This window comes from Camelus dromedarius, chromosome 21, assembly GCF_036321535.1.
Source record: "Camelus dromedarius isolate mCamDro1 chromosome 21, mCamDro1.pat, whole genome shotgun sequence".
Lineage (NCBI taxonomy): Eukaryota > Metazoa > Chordata > Mammalia > Artiodactyla > Camelidae > Camelus > Camelus dromedarius.
Genome location: NC_087456.1, coordinates 22,509,027 through 22,526,885, shown reverse-complemented (window position 1 = coordinate 22,526,885; position 17,859 = coordinate 22,509,027). Strand labels below are relative to the sequence as shown.

The following is a 17,859-nucleotide window of genomic DNA, read 5'->3' as shown; positions in this document are numbered from 1 at the left end:
AATAGATTATATACCCATGAATGGGGAAAGGTTGCCAGTCCTAACAAGCTAACCGCCACCACCACCTCCAGCCAATCTCGTCGCTTTAGATGCCATTCTCTTCCCTTTAGCTATTAGTCATGTCCAGATTCTTCTGTAGTTACTGCCATGCAACAATTAGATTCCAAACCAAAGCTGAAAAAGAAAGGACATATTGGAAACTTTTAAGATTAAGACCCAGAATGAAAGACAGAAAGCTTCAAAATTTAGCAATTTGTGCACCTTTATCTTTGTCATAGGACATAAAGGAAAAATAACGTACAACATGTAAATATAATTAACACTGTCATGTTATATACAAAAGTTGTTTAGAGAGTAAATCTTAAGAGCTCTCACCCCAAGAAAAAATTGTTTTCTATTTCTTTAATTTTGTGTCTATATGAGATGATGGATGTACACCGCTTACTGTGATAATCATTTCATAATGTATGTAAGTTAAATCATTATACCGTATACCTTAAATTTAACAGTGATATATGTCAACTAATATCTCCAGAAAACTGGAAGGAAAAAAAAAAGATAGTACAAACTCTCACATACTCTTCATCTGGATTCACCAATTATAAATATATATCACGTTTGCTTTATTAATCTCATTACCTATCTACATATTGAACCATTTAAGAGCAAATTGAGACATCATGTCCCTTTACCCCTAAATACTTCAATGTGTATTTCCTAAGAAGAAAGACATTCTCTTACAAGACCACAATAAAATTATCAAAATCAGGAACTTAACATGATTACAATATTATCTAGTATATAGTCCATATTTTGCCAACTGTCATAACGTTCTTATAATTCTTATAATTGTTCTTATAATTATGTTCTTCCTAATTCATGATCCAATCCAGGTTCACCCATGGATTTATTTGTGTTGTCACTTTAGTCTCTTTTAATCTGGTACAAATCCTTAGACTTTGTCTTTCACAACATTAATTTTTTTTAAGATTATAGGGTAGTTACCTAGATTTGTCTATCTCAAATACAGGTTATGCATTTTTTGGTAGAAATACCACATTATGTTATGTCCTTTTCAAGATACCGTATCAGGAGGTACATGATGTCCATTCCTTCCATAACTCCTGATTTAATTTCGATCATTTGGATGTGGTGGTGTCTACCAGATTTCTCTGTTGTAAACTTCTTTTTTATTTTGTCATTGATCAGTAATTTTGGGGGATCATTTTGAGACTATGTTAATATTATATCCCACATCCCATCTTTACTTTCTAGTTTTAGCATCTTTTGATGATTCTTGCCTAAATCAATTTTGTATTGAGATATAATTTATATATTATAAAATTCACAACTTTAAAGTGTACGATTCAATGGGCTTTTTGTATATTCACAAGGCTATGCAACCATCACCATTATCTAATTCCAAGACATTTTCATCACCCCAGAAAGAAACCCTGCACCCTTTTACAGTCATTTCCCTCTCCTCTGCTCTTTCCAGCCCCTGGGAACCACTAATCTACTTTCTGTACTTGTCGATCTATTTCAGACATTTCATACAAATGGATTCATACAATATGTGGCCCTTTGTGTCTGGCTACTTTAATCTACCAGGGTTTCAAGATTCATTCATGAGTTTTAATCAATCTGTCACTCCTTTTTGCCTAACTCACTTATTACTATGATTCTTGAAAACCATAGTAGACAATAGTCAAGAATCATAGTAGTTGTACGAACGTATAAATGTAGTTACATGATACTCTAACTTCATCATTCAATCTACACTTACTAGTTAATATTTTTATCTCCCTTTGTTAGGAAAGCACTTTAAGAAAATTGCATGGTGAAGTTAATTTTAGACAGGGTTCTCTTGCCGTCAAGTCGTTTCCACTCTTTAGATAAATGGGCCTACAAAGACTACCTTTCTAGGGTCTAAGTGATCTTCTCTTATTTGCAGTTGAGCCAGCAGCAATGAGCCTCTCTCCTCCGTCACCCCTCACGTTCCTCCCCCTCCTCCAGATGCCCCTCCCGGCGGCTCAAGAGGAGGAAGTGACGCACCGGAAGTGCCCCTGTTCCCCTTGCAGTTGGGGGGAAGGAATCAAACCCCCAAGATGGCGGCGGCGTCGGAGGAGCGGATGGCTGAGGAAGGAGGCGGCGGCCACGGCGACAGCGGCTCCTCTTCGGCCATCGGCTCTACCCAGCGACTGCCCCCACCGCCCCCGCCCCAGCCCCCGCTGCCGGGGTCCCAGGCGCCCCCAGTCCCGGCGCTGGCTCCTGACCAGCTGCCTCAAAACAACACGCTGGTGGCGCTGCCCATCGTAGCCATCGAGAACATCCTCAGCTTTATGTCCTACGACGAAATTAGCCAGCTCCGCCTGGTGAGGCCCTCGCGGGACCCCCGCCGCCCTCTCTGCCGGGCCGAGGTCTGGGGAGGGCGGAGAGGGGAGACCGTTCCCCGGGGAGGGAACCCCCAGCGAGCCGCAGCCGGCACCAGAGCACCGAGCGCGCCCCTCCCGCCCTAGAGTCTCACTCCGGGCTGGTCAACGGGGCTTGTCCGAATTCCGCTCTTGCTTCGGGGCTGGGAGCGACTGCCTTTGGGAACTTCGCCCAGGGGGGCTCCGCGCCCCCCACCCGGAAGCAGGGCCGCGGGTGGGGAGGTGGCGGGAGGTGGCGGGAGGTGGCGGGAGGTGGCGGGAGCTGGGAGCTGGGAGCCTTGAGCGTGGACGCCGGAGGGGTCTCGCCACCTGCCTTTTGTATATCACCTTCCAGCCCCCGGCCGGAGTTAAGGGCGAGAACTCCGAAGTAGGCGAAGTGATCCCAGCCAGGTTTGGTTTGTCTGCGAGAATAACGTATTGTTCCCCCAACCACCCAAGTTTTCTTGTTGCAGAAGGTACAGTCGGGTCGGTCAGTCCTTCCCCAAAGCCGGTAAAGGTTTTGAGGAATTCGAACGCGTTTCATAGCCTCAACTCCAGCGCCCCAGTTGACCGATAAAGTAGAACCCTGAGAAGAGACTATTCCGGCTTTGCCTCACCCCTGACACTTCCCACCCATAGTGAAGCAGCTTGCCCCTTGACAAGGTTTTTTTTCTCTCTTGCAGTTCATTTCCTAACTAGAGATGTACGCCCACCCGCCAGCTTTAGGAGAGGTTTTATACCTTAAAATCACAGTAGGTCAGTCCATGATTTATAAAAATGAATTTGTCATTGGGATTTTGCTTCACTTCAGAGGTTTGACTGAAGGTTTGATAAATGTCTTAGTTAAGCCAAATATTTCGCTTCCTTCCAGTGCATTTATCTTTAAGTGGTAAGAAAATTGAAGGAGGTGGACATTTTGAAATGATTGCAAACCGATTCTGTGTAGAAGCTGAATCTGTGGTCGGGGTTGTTTCTAACAGGACAAAGACGTATTTCTGAATGTGCTGTGTATAGCATTTTCTTAATAATCAATATGCCATATTTTAGGTTTACACCGTCAGTTTAAAATTGATTATAATTGTATTTTTGAAATGAAAGTATACTTATTTTTTAAAGAAAGCTTATAAATATTCATTCAAACTGGTCGACAGCTTTTTTTCTTGTCAACACAGCAGATCAACCATGCCAGTCTGTAGGATGGAAAATTCTTCATTTGAAAAGTGATATTTCAAAATGATTGTCCCTTAATTTCTAAAACATGTCATCCTAGAATTTCTTGTAGAATCTTAAATAGCCCTTCAATTTTTATATAGGATGATATTTGATCAAAATTCGTGGTATACATTCCTTGGGTCTGGAAATTGGACATAACATTTGATTGAATTGAGCCTTTCAGCCAGACAATGGCTTTGTACAGCTTGGAATGTTCACAGTTCTGTTTTGTAAGTGTTGAGGAAAACTGTGGGGGTTTTGTTCATTTGTTAGTCATTTTACTTTTTAAAAAATTTAAAACATTTTTAAGGGGGGAATCTTAGGGGACAAAGTTAAAACACATCTCACAATTTATTAGTAAATGACATCTCTTTCAAGTGAAATATTTAGCTGCAATCCTTTAAGCGGTTATCTATTCTAGGATTTAAAAAAATACAAATCTGTAGTTTCAAAGATTTTTTTTTTCATAAGGAGTCCCTTACCACCCCTCCAGTCTCATCCCCCCCCCCCCCCGAAAGGTTCTACAGCTAGTTTTACATCTCAAAGATGGGGTTTTTTTTCCCTCTTCTTTAGTAATGGTGAAGTGCTTTTTTATTCCTTTCTTTACTTAAAGTTAATGGATAATTCTTAGGTTAAATGGATAATCTTTTGTGGGATTTGAAAGTATCTGGTTTTAGGTTCATTGGTTTGGTGTCGTAAGGTACAATTCAAGTAACATGAAAGATTCTTTCTTGCCACTAGATGTCAGCATTAATTTAATTATGATCTTTTAATGAACTTGGCAGTCTAGAGACACTGCCTGGTAGGTAGATGTTTTACATGCCTTTTCTAATTTAAGTGGTCATTTATACCTAATGAACTGTTTGCCCCCCCCAAAAAAAATTTGATAGCAGTATGTATGCTGCTGTCTGGCATATAAATTGCATAGTTTCTTTTATTGTTAAGTATTTTTTTAAGTGGAGTTAAAGTTGGATATACTTGAGAGAGAATGATGTAACTTAAGAACAGAATTGGTTTCATAAAGCTAAATGTCAGCTGTTTGGTGGTTGCTGAGCTAGTTTATGTATTTTTCAGGGTTTTTTTTCCCTTCCTTCCCAGTTTGCTTGCCTTATTAGGGCCTCAAATCGTAACTATTGTTAGCAGGTAAATTAGAGGACAGGTGTACAATCCATGGATTTACTACTCTGTATTTTATTTAAAAGATTTGCCCTAAGTTGAAATTGCTAAAATAACATTTTTCAAATATTTGTACAGTTCAGTTGATGATAGTCTTTGCTTCCAGTTGCCATGAATAATTGAAATTTGCCTCTCCAGTCTAGTTATTTTCAAGGGACTGTTCAAATGCCTTATTAAATTGGATTTTGTTTTGTTTTTTCTGCCACTGACTATTGCTCCAAAAATATATGCATAGCCTGGAAATTCTAGTTACACAGAAATAGTTCTTTAAATACTTGACTCCTCCAGTGTATTTTAAATTACTGGTTTGAACATAACTTCTGAAATGACAAACATGTACTTTGAGTTGTTTTCTGGTAAATTACACAAATTTGTGCTGATGCGGCATTAGACTGTCACCTAGGCCCCTTGACAGGTATAAGAATTTTTGAAACAAGTGGCAAAGGTTAAGAAGCGAGGTCCTACCCCTACTCAGAGAGCAGATCAAAACAACTTTGAATGTGTAACTTTGATTCATGAGCACAGTGTTCTCACCCACTGAAAAAATGAGTATGGAAGGCTTCTTAAAAGATGTTTTAGAGATCCTGTCAAATTTTTTCCTCTGTGGTTCTAGTGGAGCTCCTATAAATTTAATGGAATCCTATTAGGGGTTCAGAACATAAATTTGACTAAAAGTTAAATTCAGAAGTCATGCTTATTATTTGGAATGATACTTTTCAGTTGGTAACAAAGTACATAAAAATATGTGTTTTTGTCCCAAGATACTTCTCTAGAGCACTCTAGCTAGTTAAATCTGTTACCCATATATAGTTCCTTTCAAATCTTTTCTTCAAATGTGTTTGAAAACTTCAGTTAATACAGAGGGTTGATTATGATTATGGTAGAAAATATGAAAGAAAATGGGAAGCCATTACCTTTTTTTAAGTAGGTAAGCTGTCTTCCTCCTATCTCTTGCTCTATACCAGTAGCTCTCAAATTTTTTTGTCTTGGGACACCTTTACACTCTTGAAAGTTATTGAGGATCCTAACAGCTTACCTTTGAAAATTCTAGAGAACACAAGAATACACAGTACATATTTCATTGACTGCTGTTACATGTCATGTTGCCTCTGGAAAACTTTGCTGCATCTTGTGAGAGAATGAGTATGAAAATGGCAAATAACATTTTAGTTTTATGAAAATAGTTTGGCTTTGCAAACCCTTGGAAAGATCTTGGGAATCCTAGGGTCCCTAGACCACATTTTGAGAACCACTGCTCTGTATTGCTGTATTATAGAAAATACACTCTGCATTGCTGGGTTTTTTCCCTATCATGTCATCTTCAGGTTATTGATTTTATTAACAAGTGCTTAAGTATAGGTAAGAAATTATAACATTTGGGGGACAATTCACTCTTCCTGCAGATTCGCAAAATAAAGGTATTTAGTCTGTAACTCTGCCCACAGTATCATCATTGAGGCAGAATGTACATACCTTCCTTGAGCAAGTTTACAAAGCACCAGGATAACAAATGCATAGTAGTAAATACAGGAATGTTGAGGTTAATCAAGAGAGGCTTCCTCAGGATAACTAATTTTCATCCAGTTAGTAAAAGAACATTCCCAGCAGAAAAAAAAAATGACATATAAGGTAATGAAGTAATTGGAGAATGGTGACTTTTTCAGGGGTTAAGATGAGGTTGAATTTGGATGTGTGAAGTTTTAACTGTCCTAGATGAGTGGTCAGACTCCCTCGTACTTTCCACCATTTTTATTTAATAGGCCTGTCAAATTTAAGAAATTTTTTTTGAGAATCTCTAGGTTTGACAGCTTTTGGTGGGTGGAACAAGTAATGATGTTTGAAAAAAAAACAAAACAGGGAGCTGTCCCTCCTGGTCATCTTGGCTGACAGCTCCCTGCTCGAGTGTTTTTCCTTACTCAAGTGCAAAAAACAAAACAAAACAAAACAAAATCCATTTCTCAACATCTTCATTATTTCATAAAAAAGGCCAGATATACTCGTATACCTTGGTAAACTGAATAGTATAGATTGTTACAGTATTGAGGAAGGTACCTTCTATCCTAAAAGGATGGACTATTCAAAGTAATTGGACTAATCCAATTTCATGATTTTTGAGACTAGGAGCAAAAGATAACTCTTGTTCCAGGATTCTCCCAACTACCTACTTCTAGCATTTCACACTTAGGATTGGTTGAAACAAACGTCAGGTTGTTTAGTTTCCCAAACATCTTAGACCTCTCCAAGCACATGCTTTTTCTTCTGCCTACAACCTCTCCTTTGTTTTTCTCACCTAGAAAATATCTGTACCTTCAAGGTACAAAATATCTACTACTTCAAGTGTTGATAGCTCAGTAAAGCCTGTGATTGTAATCTGAACAGGTAGTATTTCTCACATATTATATTGGAATTATCTTTGGAAGTGCCTGTTTCCCACTAAATTTAAGCTCCACACAAACAGGGACATGTCCTTCCATGATGAATCCTTATGGCCTTAGATTGTCTATGATAAGTGCTCAATATTTGTTGAATAAATGAAATGGTTCTTAAAACATTTATTGCTTTGAGTAAACAACAGAAAATATGTCATTGTGAAGTAAAAGTGTTTTCTCTATAAATTGTAATAGTGCTGAAAAATCAGTTGCTTAACATTTACCTCCAACAGAAGAGATAGGAAAAATTTTGTAATTTGAAGCTTTTAGTTCATCCAGAATGTCTTCAGCACTCTATAAGACCATTTTAAGAAGCTGATTGACTAAAAAAAAGTACTCTTATGAGAATCAAAATTAATAAGGTGGATCTATTTTAATGGTATAGACAAAAATTAATCAGAAAGGCTTTTCTGTTTGGCTTTAGGGTATAATATAGAAATCCTGCAAACAGACTTCTCTTCCTAATTGTTTTGTTCAGGCTAATATTAAAATAAATTTATGTTTTCTTTCCAAGTGAATATTTAGGAGAGATACCCAGAGAATTTTAAATTTGTTGTAATTTTACCAACAGACAATTGAGAATTAACTCTCTCTCTCTCCATATATAGTATTATATCTTAAACAATCCATGCCAGGTAGATAGAATTTTTTTTTATAAAAGGGTAAAGTATTCTTATGAAAGAGTTGTCAAGTGGTATCCGTAATTTTAATAGGTAAAGGGAATTAAGAGGAATTCACTAAAAAGACAAATAGGACTGACTCATTCTTTGTTCACTTTTTAAAATGATTTTATCACCTGTCATTAACTTTTTGCCACATTTGCTTTATCTCTTTGGCTTGTATGCTCATTCACCATTTGAAAGTAAGGTACAAATATAATGACATTTTATCCCTAAATACATTTATATAGTCACAATATCATCACTTCCGAGGGATTTAATATTACATTTTATATTCAGATTTTTCAGTTGTCCCCAAAAATATTTCTTATGGCTTGGAAGGGTTGAAGAGGCAGTTAAGATTCTTAAATCTAATAAAGCATTAGTCTTTTTAATCTAGAACATTCCTCCCACTTTTTCACTTTTTTCATTCTTTCATGACTTTTTGAAGAATTCAGTCCAGATGGTTTGTCAAATGTTCTTCGATGCAGATTTGTCTGATTGAAAGGATTATAGGAAGATCTTGGTTTAGCTCCATCTCTAAACTTTAGCAATATTGTAAGAACCCCCACTAATGTCCTTAAAATCCTATATTGCCTCAAGAAGTCCTACTTTCTAGACTAGCATCATAGCAGTAGAGAATTATTTGTGACCCTGATCAGTTGAGGATAATTAGGATAATCGTTTCAGTCTGTATAGTGTCAGATCACTAAATTTAAAAGACAGTTTGGAAGACCTGGATTCTTAATTTCACTTTTGCCACTGAATGGGTGGATGACCTTGGTCAAATCATATAAGTTCTTAAGGCCTCAGTTTTCTCCCTGAAGAAGAAAGGATAGGTTCTAGTGTCTAAGTTCCTTTGAATTCTAGGGTCTGATAAGCAGTGTAACCTTTGATAATAGCGTCCTGATTAAATTGGAGAAAACCATTAGCCGTTCAATTCATTTGAGAACTATAGAGCATGAAATAAGTACATAAAAATTTTGGTTCTATTACAATATTTCCTTGATTCTCAGATATAGTTCATATTTTAACATTTTTGAAATGAGAATACATCTTGATCAAATTGTATCTATATTATTGCGGCAGTACTTTCTTTTCCAGAAGAGCTTTTATTAAATTGATAACATATCTTGAAGTTTCTACAGCATCTTAAACAAAATTAAAGAAGTCCAGCATACTACACTTCAAGACATCTAGGACAAATATCTGAGAAAGAAATGCTGCCAATTATATTATAATATATCATATATTATGAGACTGTTCCACTGTCAAAATTTAAAAGATGAAAAATGTGCATCTTATGATCAACTAAGAATTGATATTAAAGATTAGGTTTAACAGGAAAATTTGGGGTTTCACAAATTTATGGTGTATGTGTCTTGCATGGTTAAGAAGGGCCATAGTGGCACAACAGATCGAAAAAGATTTCTAAATAAATACAAGTGAAGAAGAATTTTTATTACTGACCACTTAAGTTAGAAAATAATAAAAAGAATAAACATGGCATTTTTAAGTCTTGAAGTAATTGACAAAGAAAAAAACCACATCTGTTCTTCATACTAGAACAGCAAATAGCAGAGGCACCAAGATTAATGTCTTCATTGTAAACCGATTTATTCCATTAGTTTCCTTTTGTTTTTATAGTGTATATTTTTCCTAATCTCTCAATACACAATTGTTTTTGACATGGTCATCATCTTTGCATATTAGATTCCAGGATTTTATTTTACTGTCTTGGATAAATTGGCAGATTGCTAGGATTTTTATTTTAATCACTGGGGAAATGAAATTTCTTCCCTTTAGCCCCAGGAAATAGTTAAAATAGCCCCAGATTTAGAGCTTCACTTTAAATGAGATAACTTTGTTTTGCAAGTTAACATACATTGTCAGCAGTTATCGTTAAACTGCTCACCTTGGGGAAGATTAGTGTATTTCTGTTTTTCAGAGGTCACTTTGCTTCTTTCAGAGCCCTAGACAAAAGATGTATAATCTGTTGTGTCTTTGTTTTTATGCTATTCGTCAGTCCATGCTTAGGGAACATTTACAAAGGGAAGAATACCACATTAAATTCTGTTCTTTTCTTACAATATGGACTAATGCTTAAAATCTCTTTGGCTTTTGTGGTGCTATTCTAGTTTGTATTTTCTGATTTTTTAAAAATTGAAGTATAGTTGATTTACAGTATTGTATTAGTTTCAGGTATATATTTTCTGATCTTTTTACCAGCTTTTAAGGGTCAGTTGAGGCTCCATCTATAAGCCTTTATTTCTTGGCTTTTACTTCTTCATTTGGGGGTTCTTCTGCAGTGATTTCAGCTATCTTCATCTGAAATTTCCAGAACCATATCTGTAGTCCTGACATTATAGTTGCTTACAGAAAATGACCAGTCAACTGTCCCAATACCAGATCTTTCCAAAAATGGAAACTTTTTTCTCATTACTGTCTGATTTTTCCACTCAAAACATGGGAGATTTTATTCCTCTCAGCTTAGCCTGTACATCTGATCTATCTTTAGAAGTAGTTTGCTTGCTAATGGTTTATCCATTACAGACTTTGTGCCTTTGTCCGGTCAGCTCTAACTGAGCAGTCCTTGTCCTCATTTCCTTTAATTTTGGGGGAGGGGAGGGGTCATTAGGCTTATTTATTTATTTAATGGAAGTACTGGGGATTAAGCTACCATTGAGCTATACCCTCCCCCCCCCCCCTTGCTTCCTTTAAAGCCTAGTTCAAAACTTGTATCATGTGAGGTCTTCCTTGGTTGACCTTATCTGGTTATTTATTCATAGTCTCATCTCCCGGTCAATTGTATACTCATACTAGTCAGTACTTATATTCAGTTGCATTTCTAGATTATTACAAGATACCTAAATTCTAGTATTTAGCTAGATTCAGTGCAGCAAAATTCTACTATAATAAAATAATGTATAGACAATACCTTGGGAATTATTATTCTAGTAATTGACTTTAATTTTTTAATTTGTAAATGAATATTTTTCCAGTTTTATTTAAATTTAATTGATATACAGCACTGTATAAGTTTAAGGTGTGCAGAATAGGGATTTGATTTGCAAAAAAAACCTATGAAATGATCACCACAGTGCATTTAGTTCCATTATTCAACTCAGAAATTATCAAAGAGGTTGTAGAGTCCACAAAGACAAGTAGTATTCTTCTACGAAGTTGTGTTAGAGGATGCCTCACAGCAAGTAGTTTTAGCAACAACAGTAACAATAAAACCCTCAATTTTTATTCCCCAGAGGTACCACTTTCAAGTCTTTGTGTTGTTTTTCTTCTACTTGATGATATCTGTTGACTTTCTACTATGAAAGATGAGGATTCAGTCTGCTTTATTCCCCTTCATAATATACACACACAGACACACTCTCTTTTCCTTCCTCCAATAACATAATAAAAGTTTCTTTTTCTCCTCACATGAAGTTCAATAGCAGTGTTCATGGCAATGTGATTATTCAGGATTAGGGCACTGGTTCTCAAAGTGTGGTCCAGGGATCCCAGAGGGGTTCCCAAGACCCATTCAGGGAGTGTGTAAGATCTAAAGTATTTTCATTGTACTAATTAAGGTATTTGCATTTTTTACTCTCAGTCTTTCACAAGTGTACAGTGGAATTAGCTCTGTGACGTGATGATGTCATCATTCTTAGAGCTAATGAAATCTGCACTTGTGTATTGTGTTTTCTAGAATTAGTTTCTAAGGTAAGCATACCTCAGTAAATTGAATGTAGAAGAAGCAGATAATGAAATTCACTTGTGTTCTATTAAACCATACATCAGAGATTTGTAAAAATGTAACTCATTAAATATTTTTAGAAACATTTACATTAATATATATTGTTATTTTTTCAGTAGATTCTGAACAAATGTTGATAACTTATTTAGTTAGAAATGGATTCCACTGTATTTTTAAATATAATTCATTAAAATTACTCTTAGTATTTAAACTTTATTATATTTTAATTTACTTTGAAATTGGAAAGAACTGTTTACCTTCGTACCTTTCATTTGACATACTGTGATTTAGGAGATATCTGGTGTTTAATATTAGTGTATCAAAACCTTTATTAGCTTCAACCCAGTTTACCAGAATTTTTGTCCCTGTAATCTCGGGCGAAAGCAAACTTGCAGCAAGAGTTTCATCAGTATTTCATTTCAACAAGTATTTGTCAAGCATTTGTGTTTGGGGACTGTGAGAAATAGAAAGGTGCATACAATAGCCCCTGACTAATTGACTTAGCCTTGATGTAGGTTTATCTCAATAATCTCTCAGTGTCGCACTTTCAACATCCACACCTACACAGTGAGAATAAACTTTGAGTCACTGCAAAATTTTCAGGGAACAAAGAACAAACATTTTGTGTAGTTGGTTTCATTAAAATATGACAGATACTAGAATATCTCAGAAATATAAGAACTAAGTATATGAAGCAAAGTTTTCAAATTAGTACTAAGACAAACTTTATTTAACACAATTTTTATGTAGCACTTTATATTTTTTACCAAGTGATACAGCAAGCATTATTTCATTTAATCCTAATGATATCCCTATATACTAGGTACTATCCATACTTTACAGACGTCTGATTCAGGGTTTCAAATGGTAGCTGACTTGCTCAAGGATGTATAAAAGTTGGACTCAAATTTAGGTTTCTGACTTCTGATGCTGTGCTTTTATTGTACAAAGATACCATATTTTTTAAGGATTCAAAATAGTTAAGATTTCATTATACCTGTTAAGATATTTTGGAGGATATGAAACTATCTAATATAGGCCTCGGCCATTGTAAACTGTCATAGTTAATCCAAATCACTAGAAGAAATAATGAAAAACTCTAATTCTGTTATAGATCATATAAACTTCGTGAGGGGTTAGACCCAAATTTTAATATGTATATTTGGATAAAGGAGAGTTTTCTTGTTCCAGACCATAAAAAATCTGATGTTGTTTTGCTGATCTTCAGAACTGTGGTCTCTGACCATGATAATGGGGATACATTCAGAACATTCAACAAATACCTAAAGTAAAGGAATAAAGTATTCCTTGCCTACACATAATACTAATTTTTAAATGCAATATTGCAAGTTATAATGAGGGATTTACCCACATAAATTGATTCATATAGCAAACTGGGGAACAATACTAGCACAGAGAACTTTCAGCCATCAGTTATGAGTCTAAGTTAATTCTGTATTATCAGTTTGGTTTTTTCTTTTTTAAATTGTTCTTTCTCCTCCTCTCTTCCCATAGGTTTGTAAAAGAATGGACTTGGTTTGCCAGAGAATGTTGAATCAGGGATTTCTGAAAGTGGAAAGGTATCATAATCTATGTCAGAAACAAGTGAAAGCACAGCTCCCAAGGTATGTTATGGTGAACAATGGCCATAATTTATCATTGGTTATTTTGTTTGTTTCTTGAATTTTTTTTTTTAATCTCAGTAAGGTTTACATGTTAAATGGTTTCCAAGTTTTTGTAGCAAAGGGTACACAGATCACAGTAAATGATTTTACTATGGTTTGTTCACTCTCACCATATCTGTTCAGCATTTTAGTTTAAGGTCAGAGCATTTAGGCAAGAAAATGAAATAAAAGGCATCTAGATTGAAAAGGAAGAAGTAAAGCTCTATTCATAGATGACAGGATCCTGTACATCTGTGATATTATATAAAAGATACAGTAATTATTAGCGCTAATTAAACAAGTTTAGCAGGGATACCAGTTACAAAATCAGTATACAAAAATCAATTGTATAATTCTTTGCACTATTGATAAATGATCTCAAAATGAAGTTAAAACAACTCTAGGGGGAGGGTATAGCTCAAGTGGTAGAGCACATTCTTAGCATGCATGAGGTCCTGGGTTCAATTCCCAGTACTTCCTCTAAAATTAAATAAATAAACAAACCACAATTTTTTTAAATTCCATTCACAGTAACATTGAAAATAATAAAATACTTAGTAATAAATATAATGAAGTCTGAAATTTGTGCATTAAGAACCACAAGACATTGTTAAAAGATATTAAAGAAGACTTAAATAAATGGAAAGGCATTCTATGTTCATGGATTGGAAGATTTCATATTAAGATGGCAGTACTCCCCAGACTGATATATACATTCAATGCAACCCCTATCAAAATCTTGGCTGTCTTTTTTTGCAGAAATTGACAGACTGATCCTGTAATTCCTATGGAAATGCAAAAGACTCAGAATAATCAAAACAATCTTGAAAAAGAAGAACAAAATTGGAAGACTACCACTTCCCAATTTCAAAACTTACTACAAAGCTACAGTTATCAAAATAGTGTGATACTGGTATGAGGATAGACATATAGCTCAGTGGAATAGAATTAAGAGGCCAGAAAATAAACCCATACATTTTTAGTCAGTTGATTTTCCACAAGAATGCCAAGACAGTTCGGTGGGGAAAGAAGTGTTTTCAACAAATGATGCTGGGATAAAAGAATGAAGTTTGACACCCTTCTCAAACCATATACAAAAATTAACTTAAAATGAATCATAGACTTAAGTGTAAATGTCAGTGCTGTACTATAAAACCTTGAGAAGAAAACAGTCATAAACCTTCATGAACTTGGATTAGGCAAATTTTTTTGTATTTTTTTTACTTACAGTATAGTTGATTTACAATGTTGTGTTAGTTTCTCATGTACAGCATAGTCATTCAGTTAATACATATATTCTTTCTCATATTCTATTTCATTGTAGGTTATTATAAGCTATTGAATATAGTTTTCTGTGCTATACAGTAGGACTTTGTTGTTTATCTATTTTGTATATAGTAGTTTGTATCTGCTGATCCCAAACTCCTAGTTTGTCCCTCTCCCTCCTTTCCCCTTTGGTAACCATAAATTTGTTTTCTATAGCTGTAAGTCTGTTTTTGTTTTCTAAGTAAGTTCATTTTTGTCATTTTAGATTCCACATATAAGTGATACATGATACTTGCCTTTCTCTGTCTGACTTACATCACTTAGTGTAATAATCTCTAGGTCCATCCGTGTTGCTGCAACTGGCAAAATTTTATTCTTTTTTATGGCTGAATGGTATTCCTGTGTGTGTGTGTGTGTGTGTGTGTGTGTGTGTGTGTGTGTGTGTGTGAGTGACAACTTTCTTATCCATTCATCTGTTGATGGACATTTAGGTTGCTTCCGTGTCTTGACTATTGTAAATAGTGCTGCTATGAACACTAAGGTGTATGTATCTTTTTAAATTAGAGTTTTCTCAGGATATATACCCAGGAGTGGGATTGCTGGATCATATGGTAAGCGTACTTTTTGTTTTTTTAAGATATCTCCATACTGTTTTCCATAGTGGCTGCACCAGATTACATTCCCACCAACAGTGTTGGAGGATTTCCTTTTCTCTACAGCGTCTCCAGCATTTATCATTTGTGGACTTTAATGATGGCCATTCTGACTAGTATGAGGTGATCTCTCTTTGTGATTTTGATCTACATTTCTCTGATAATTAGCAATACTGAGCATTTTTTCGCATACCTATTGGCCATCTGTATATCTTCATTGGAGAGATGTCTGTTTAGATCATGTTCGTTTTTTGATTGGATTGTTTTTTGTAATTGAGTTATATGAGCTTTTTTATATTCTGGAATTTAAGCCTTTGTCAGTCATATCATTAAGCAATGCTTTTTTAGATAGACACCTAAAGCATAAGTAACAAAAAAAAGTAGACAAACCAGACTTCATCAAAGTTTAAAATTTCTGAGCCTCAAAGGACACCATCCAGAAAATGGAAATTCTAATCACAGAATGGGAGAAAACATTTGTAGTTCATGTATCTGTTAAGGGATTTGTATCCAGATTGTATGAAGAACTCTTACTAGTCAACAATAAAAAGATAAATAACTCCAAATTGAAAGTGGGCAAGGATTTGATAGAAATTTCTCCAGAGAATATATACAAGCGCATCAAAGATACTCAGCATCATTAGTCATCAGGGCATTAGGAATCAGAATACTGTGGGGTACCACTTTACAACCATCAGGATGGATGGCTAAAATTTAAAAAGACAAGTGTTGGGAAGGATATGGACAAATTGTATCCCTCATCTGTGACTGGGGGGATTATAAAATGGTGCAGCCACTTGAGAAGACGGTTTGTTTCTCAAAAAGTTAGGCACAGGGTTACAAATGACCCAGCAATTTCACTCCTAGGTATATATCCAGGAGAAATGAGGCTGTGTCTACACAAAAACTTGTACACAAATATTCATAGCAGCATTATTCATCATAGTCAAATGTGGAAACAACCCAGAAGTGCATCACTAGATGAATTGATAATCAAAATGATGATATGTCTACTAATAGAATATTACTCAACAGTAAAAAGTAGTGAAGAACTAGTGATACATGCTACAACATGGGTGAACCTTGGAAACTGTGCAAAGTGAAAGAAGATAGACACAAAACTACACATGCTGTTATGATTCCAGTTATCAGAAATGGCTGGAATAGGCAAATCCATAGAAACAGAAACTAAATTAGTTGTTACTAGGGGCTAGGTAACGGAAGAGATTGATAATGGTTACAGGCTCTCTTCTTGTGATAATGAAGATGTTCTGAAAGTAGATAGTTCTAATGGGTACACAGCTGTGACTATACTAAAAACTATTAAAGTGTACACTTTAAAAATGAATTTTATTATATGTTAATTATTTCTCAGTAAAACTTTAAAAAGTTCAAATGAGCTGATTTTAAAGGCAAAAATATATGGTTTCTTACCTTTATGTCCATGTGTAATTCTTTTATCTAATTTCTCTTATTGTAATAGCCATTAGGATTGATATAGTACAAAGCAACAAAACAAAACAAGAAAAACCTTTTTTCCAAATATCTTATCAATGAGTGCTAGTCCTTGGTAAGAATTTCTGAACACAGTGACTCATTTTTCGTTACAATTAATTAAATTATGACCCAATTGTAGATTTCTAAATTAACATGTAAATGTTAGGCTTACATTAAGGCATTTTGAGTGCTTAACGTTTTGGTCTACAATACTTCTTTTAATGGTTGCCCCCCCCTTTTTTTTTGTAGAAGAGAGTCAGAAAGGAGAAACCATTCTTTAGCTCGTCATGCAGACATCCTTGCTGCTGTTGAAACAAGGCTATCACTGTTAAATATGACTTTCATGAAGTATGTGGATTCCAATCTTTGTTGCTTCATCCCAGGAAAGGTAAAATAGAATTGCTTACCTGGAACAGCTGGATTGCACTGTATAAACTTTAAATTATTATAAAGTTGCAAAGTGATTTTTTTTTAAATGACAGAATTATTCCTGCCTCTTTGAGTGAGTTTCTATGAATGGATTTGTTTAGCTTCTATGTAGTAACTTAATAAATATATAGAACTTATGTGCTCTTTATATTTAAAATTCTAATTATAAAATACACATTCTTTAGAAGCCCTACTATTCTTCAGAAGAGCTTTTTAAGAATTCATGCTCAAGAAAAAATGTTGAGATTTTACTCTTTGTTAAGATGCCAGAGTGACAGCAATGAAAACGATAGGTATTGTCCCTGCCTTCAAGATTGTTATAATCTTAGGGAGGCAGAGTAGGAGAGACAGGTTGGTTTTGTTTTGAGAAATCTTTCATGGAGACAATTTACAAACTTCCAGATCTGACAAGAATACATAATTTTTGTGTAGCAGTATACTCAGAGCTAAGTAATAGTGCTGTTTAACACAGAAATAAGTATATTGTGGTGTATTTATTGTTACTAAGTTAATAAAGACCCCAACATTCAACATGCTACTCATACCTTCACTAGTATCTTGCTTCTTGAATTGAGTGTAAATTCAGAATGAAGTAGTATCTGTATCTTTTTATGTGGAAGGGATGGAGGTGGAATTAAAGGTAATTTTGCTACTTCATTGATACTGATAAAAGGCTCCCTTAACATGGTTGGAACTAAGTAATACCTAGTAA

The 17,859-nt window shown here is 35.2% G+C and overlaps 1 protein-coding gene across 3 annotated transcripts in view; it reads left to right on the top strand.

The window, feature by feature from the left end:
- The first annotated feature begins 2,073 nt into the window (after positions 1–2,073).
- FBXO28 (F-box protein 28) overlaps positions 2,074–17,859 on the top strand; it is a 27,672-nt gene continuing 11,886 nt past the window's right edge. For 2 of the 3 annotated variants that reach the window (XM_064477272.1, XM_064477273.1), the window contains exons 1-3: positions 2,085–2,375; positions 13,154–13,263; positions 16,968–17,106. In XM_064477272.1, coding sequence (XP_064333342.1) covers positions 2,109–2,375; positions 13,154–13,263; positions 16,968–17,106 — 516 coding nt within the window. In that variant the 5' untranslated portion in view covers positions 2,085–2,108. Of the gene's footprint in view, positions 2,376–13,153; positions 13,264–16,967; positions 17,107–17,859 lie in introns of all 3 variants that reach the window. The other variant, XM_010993266.3, reaches the window with a different exon arrangement.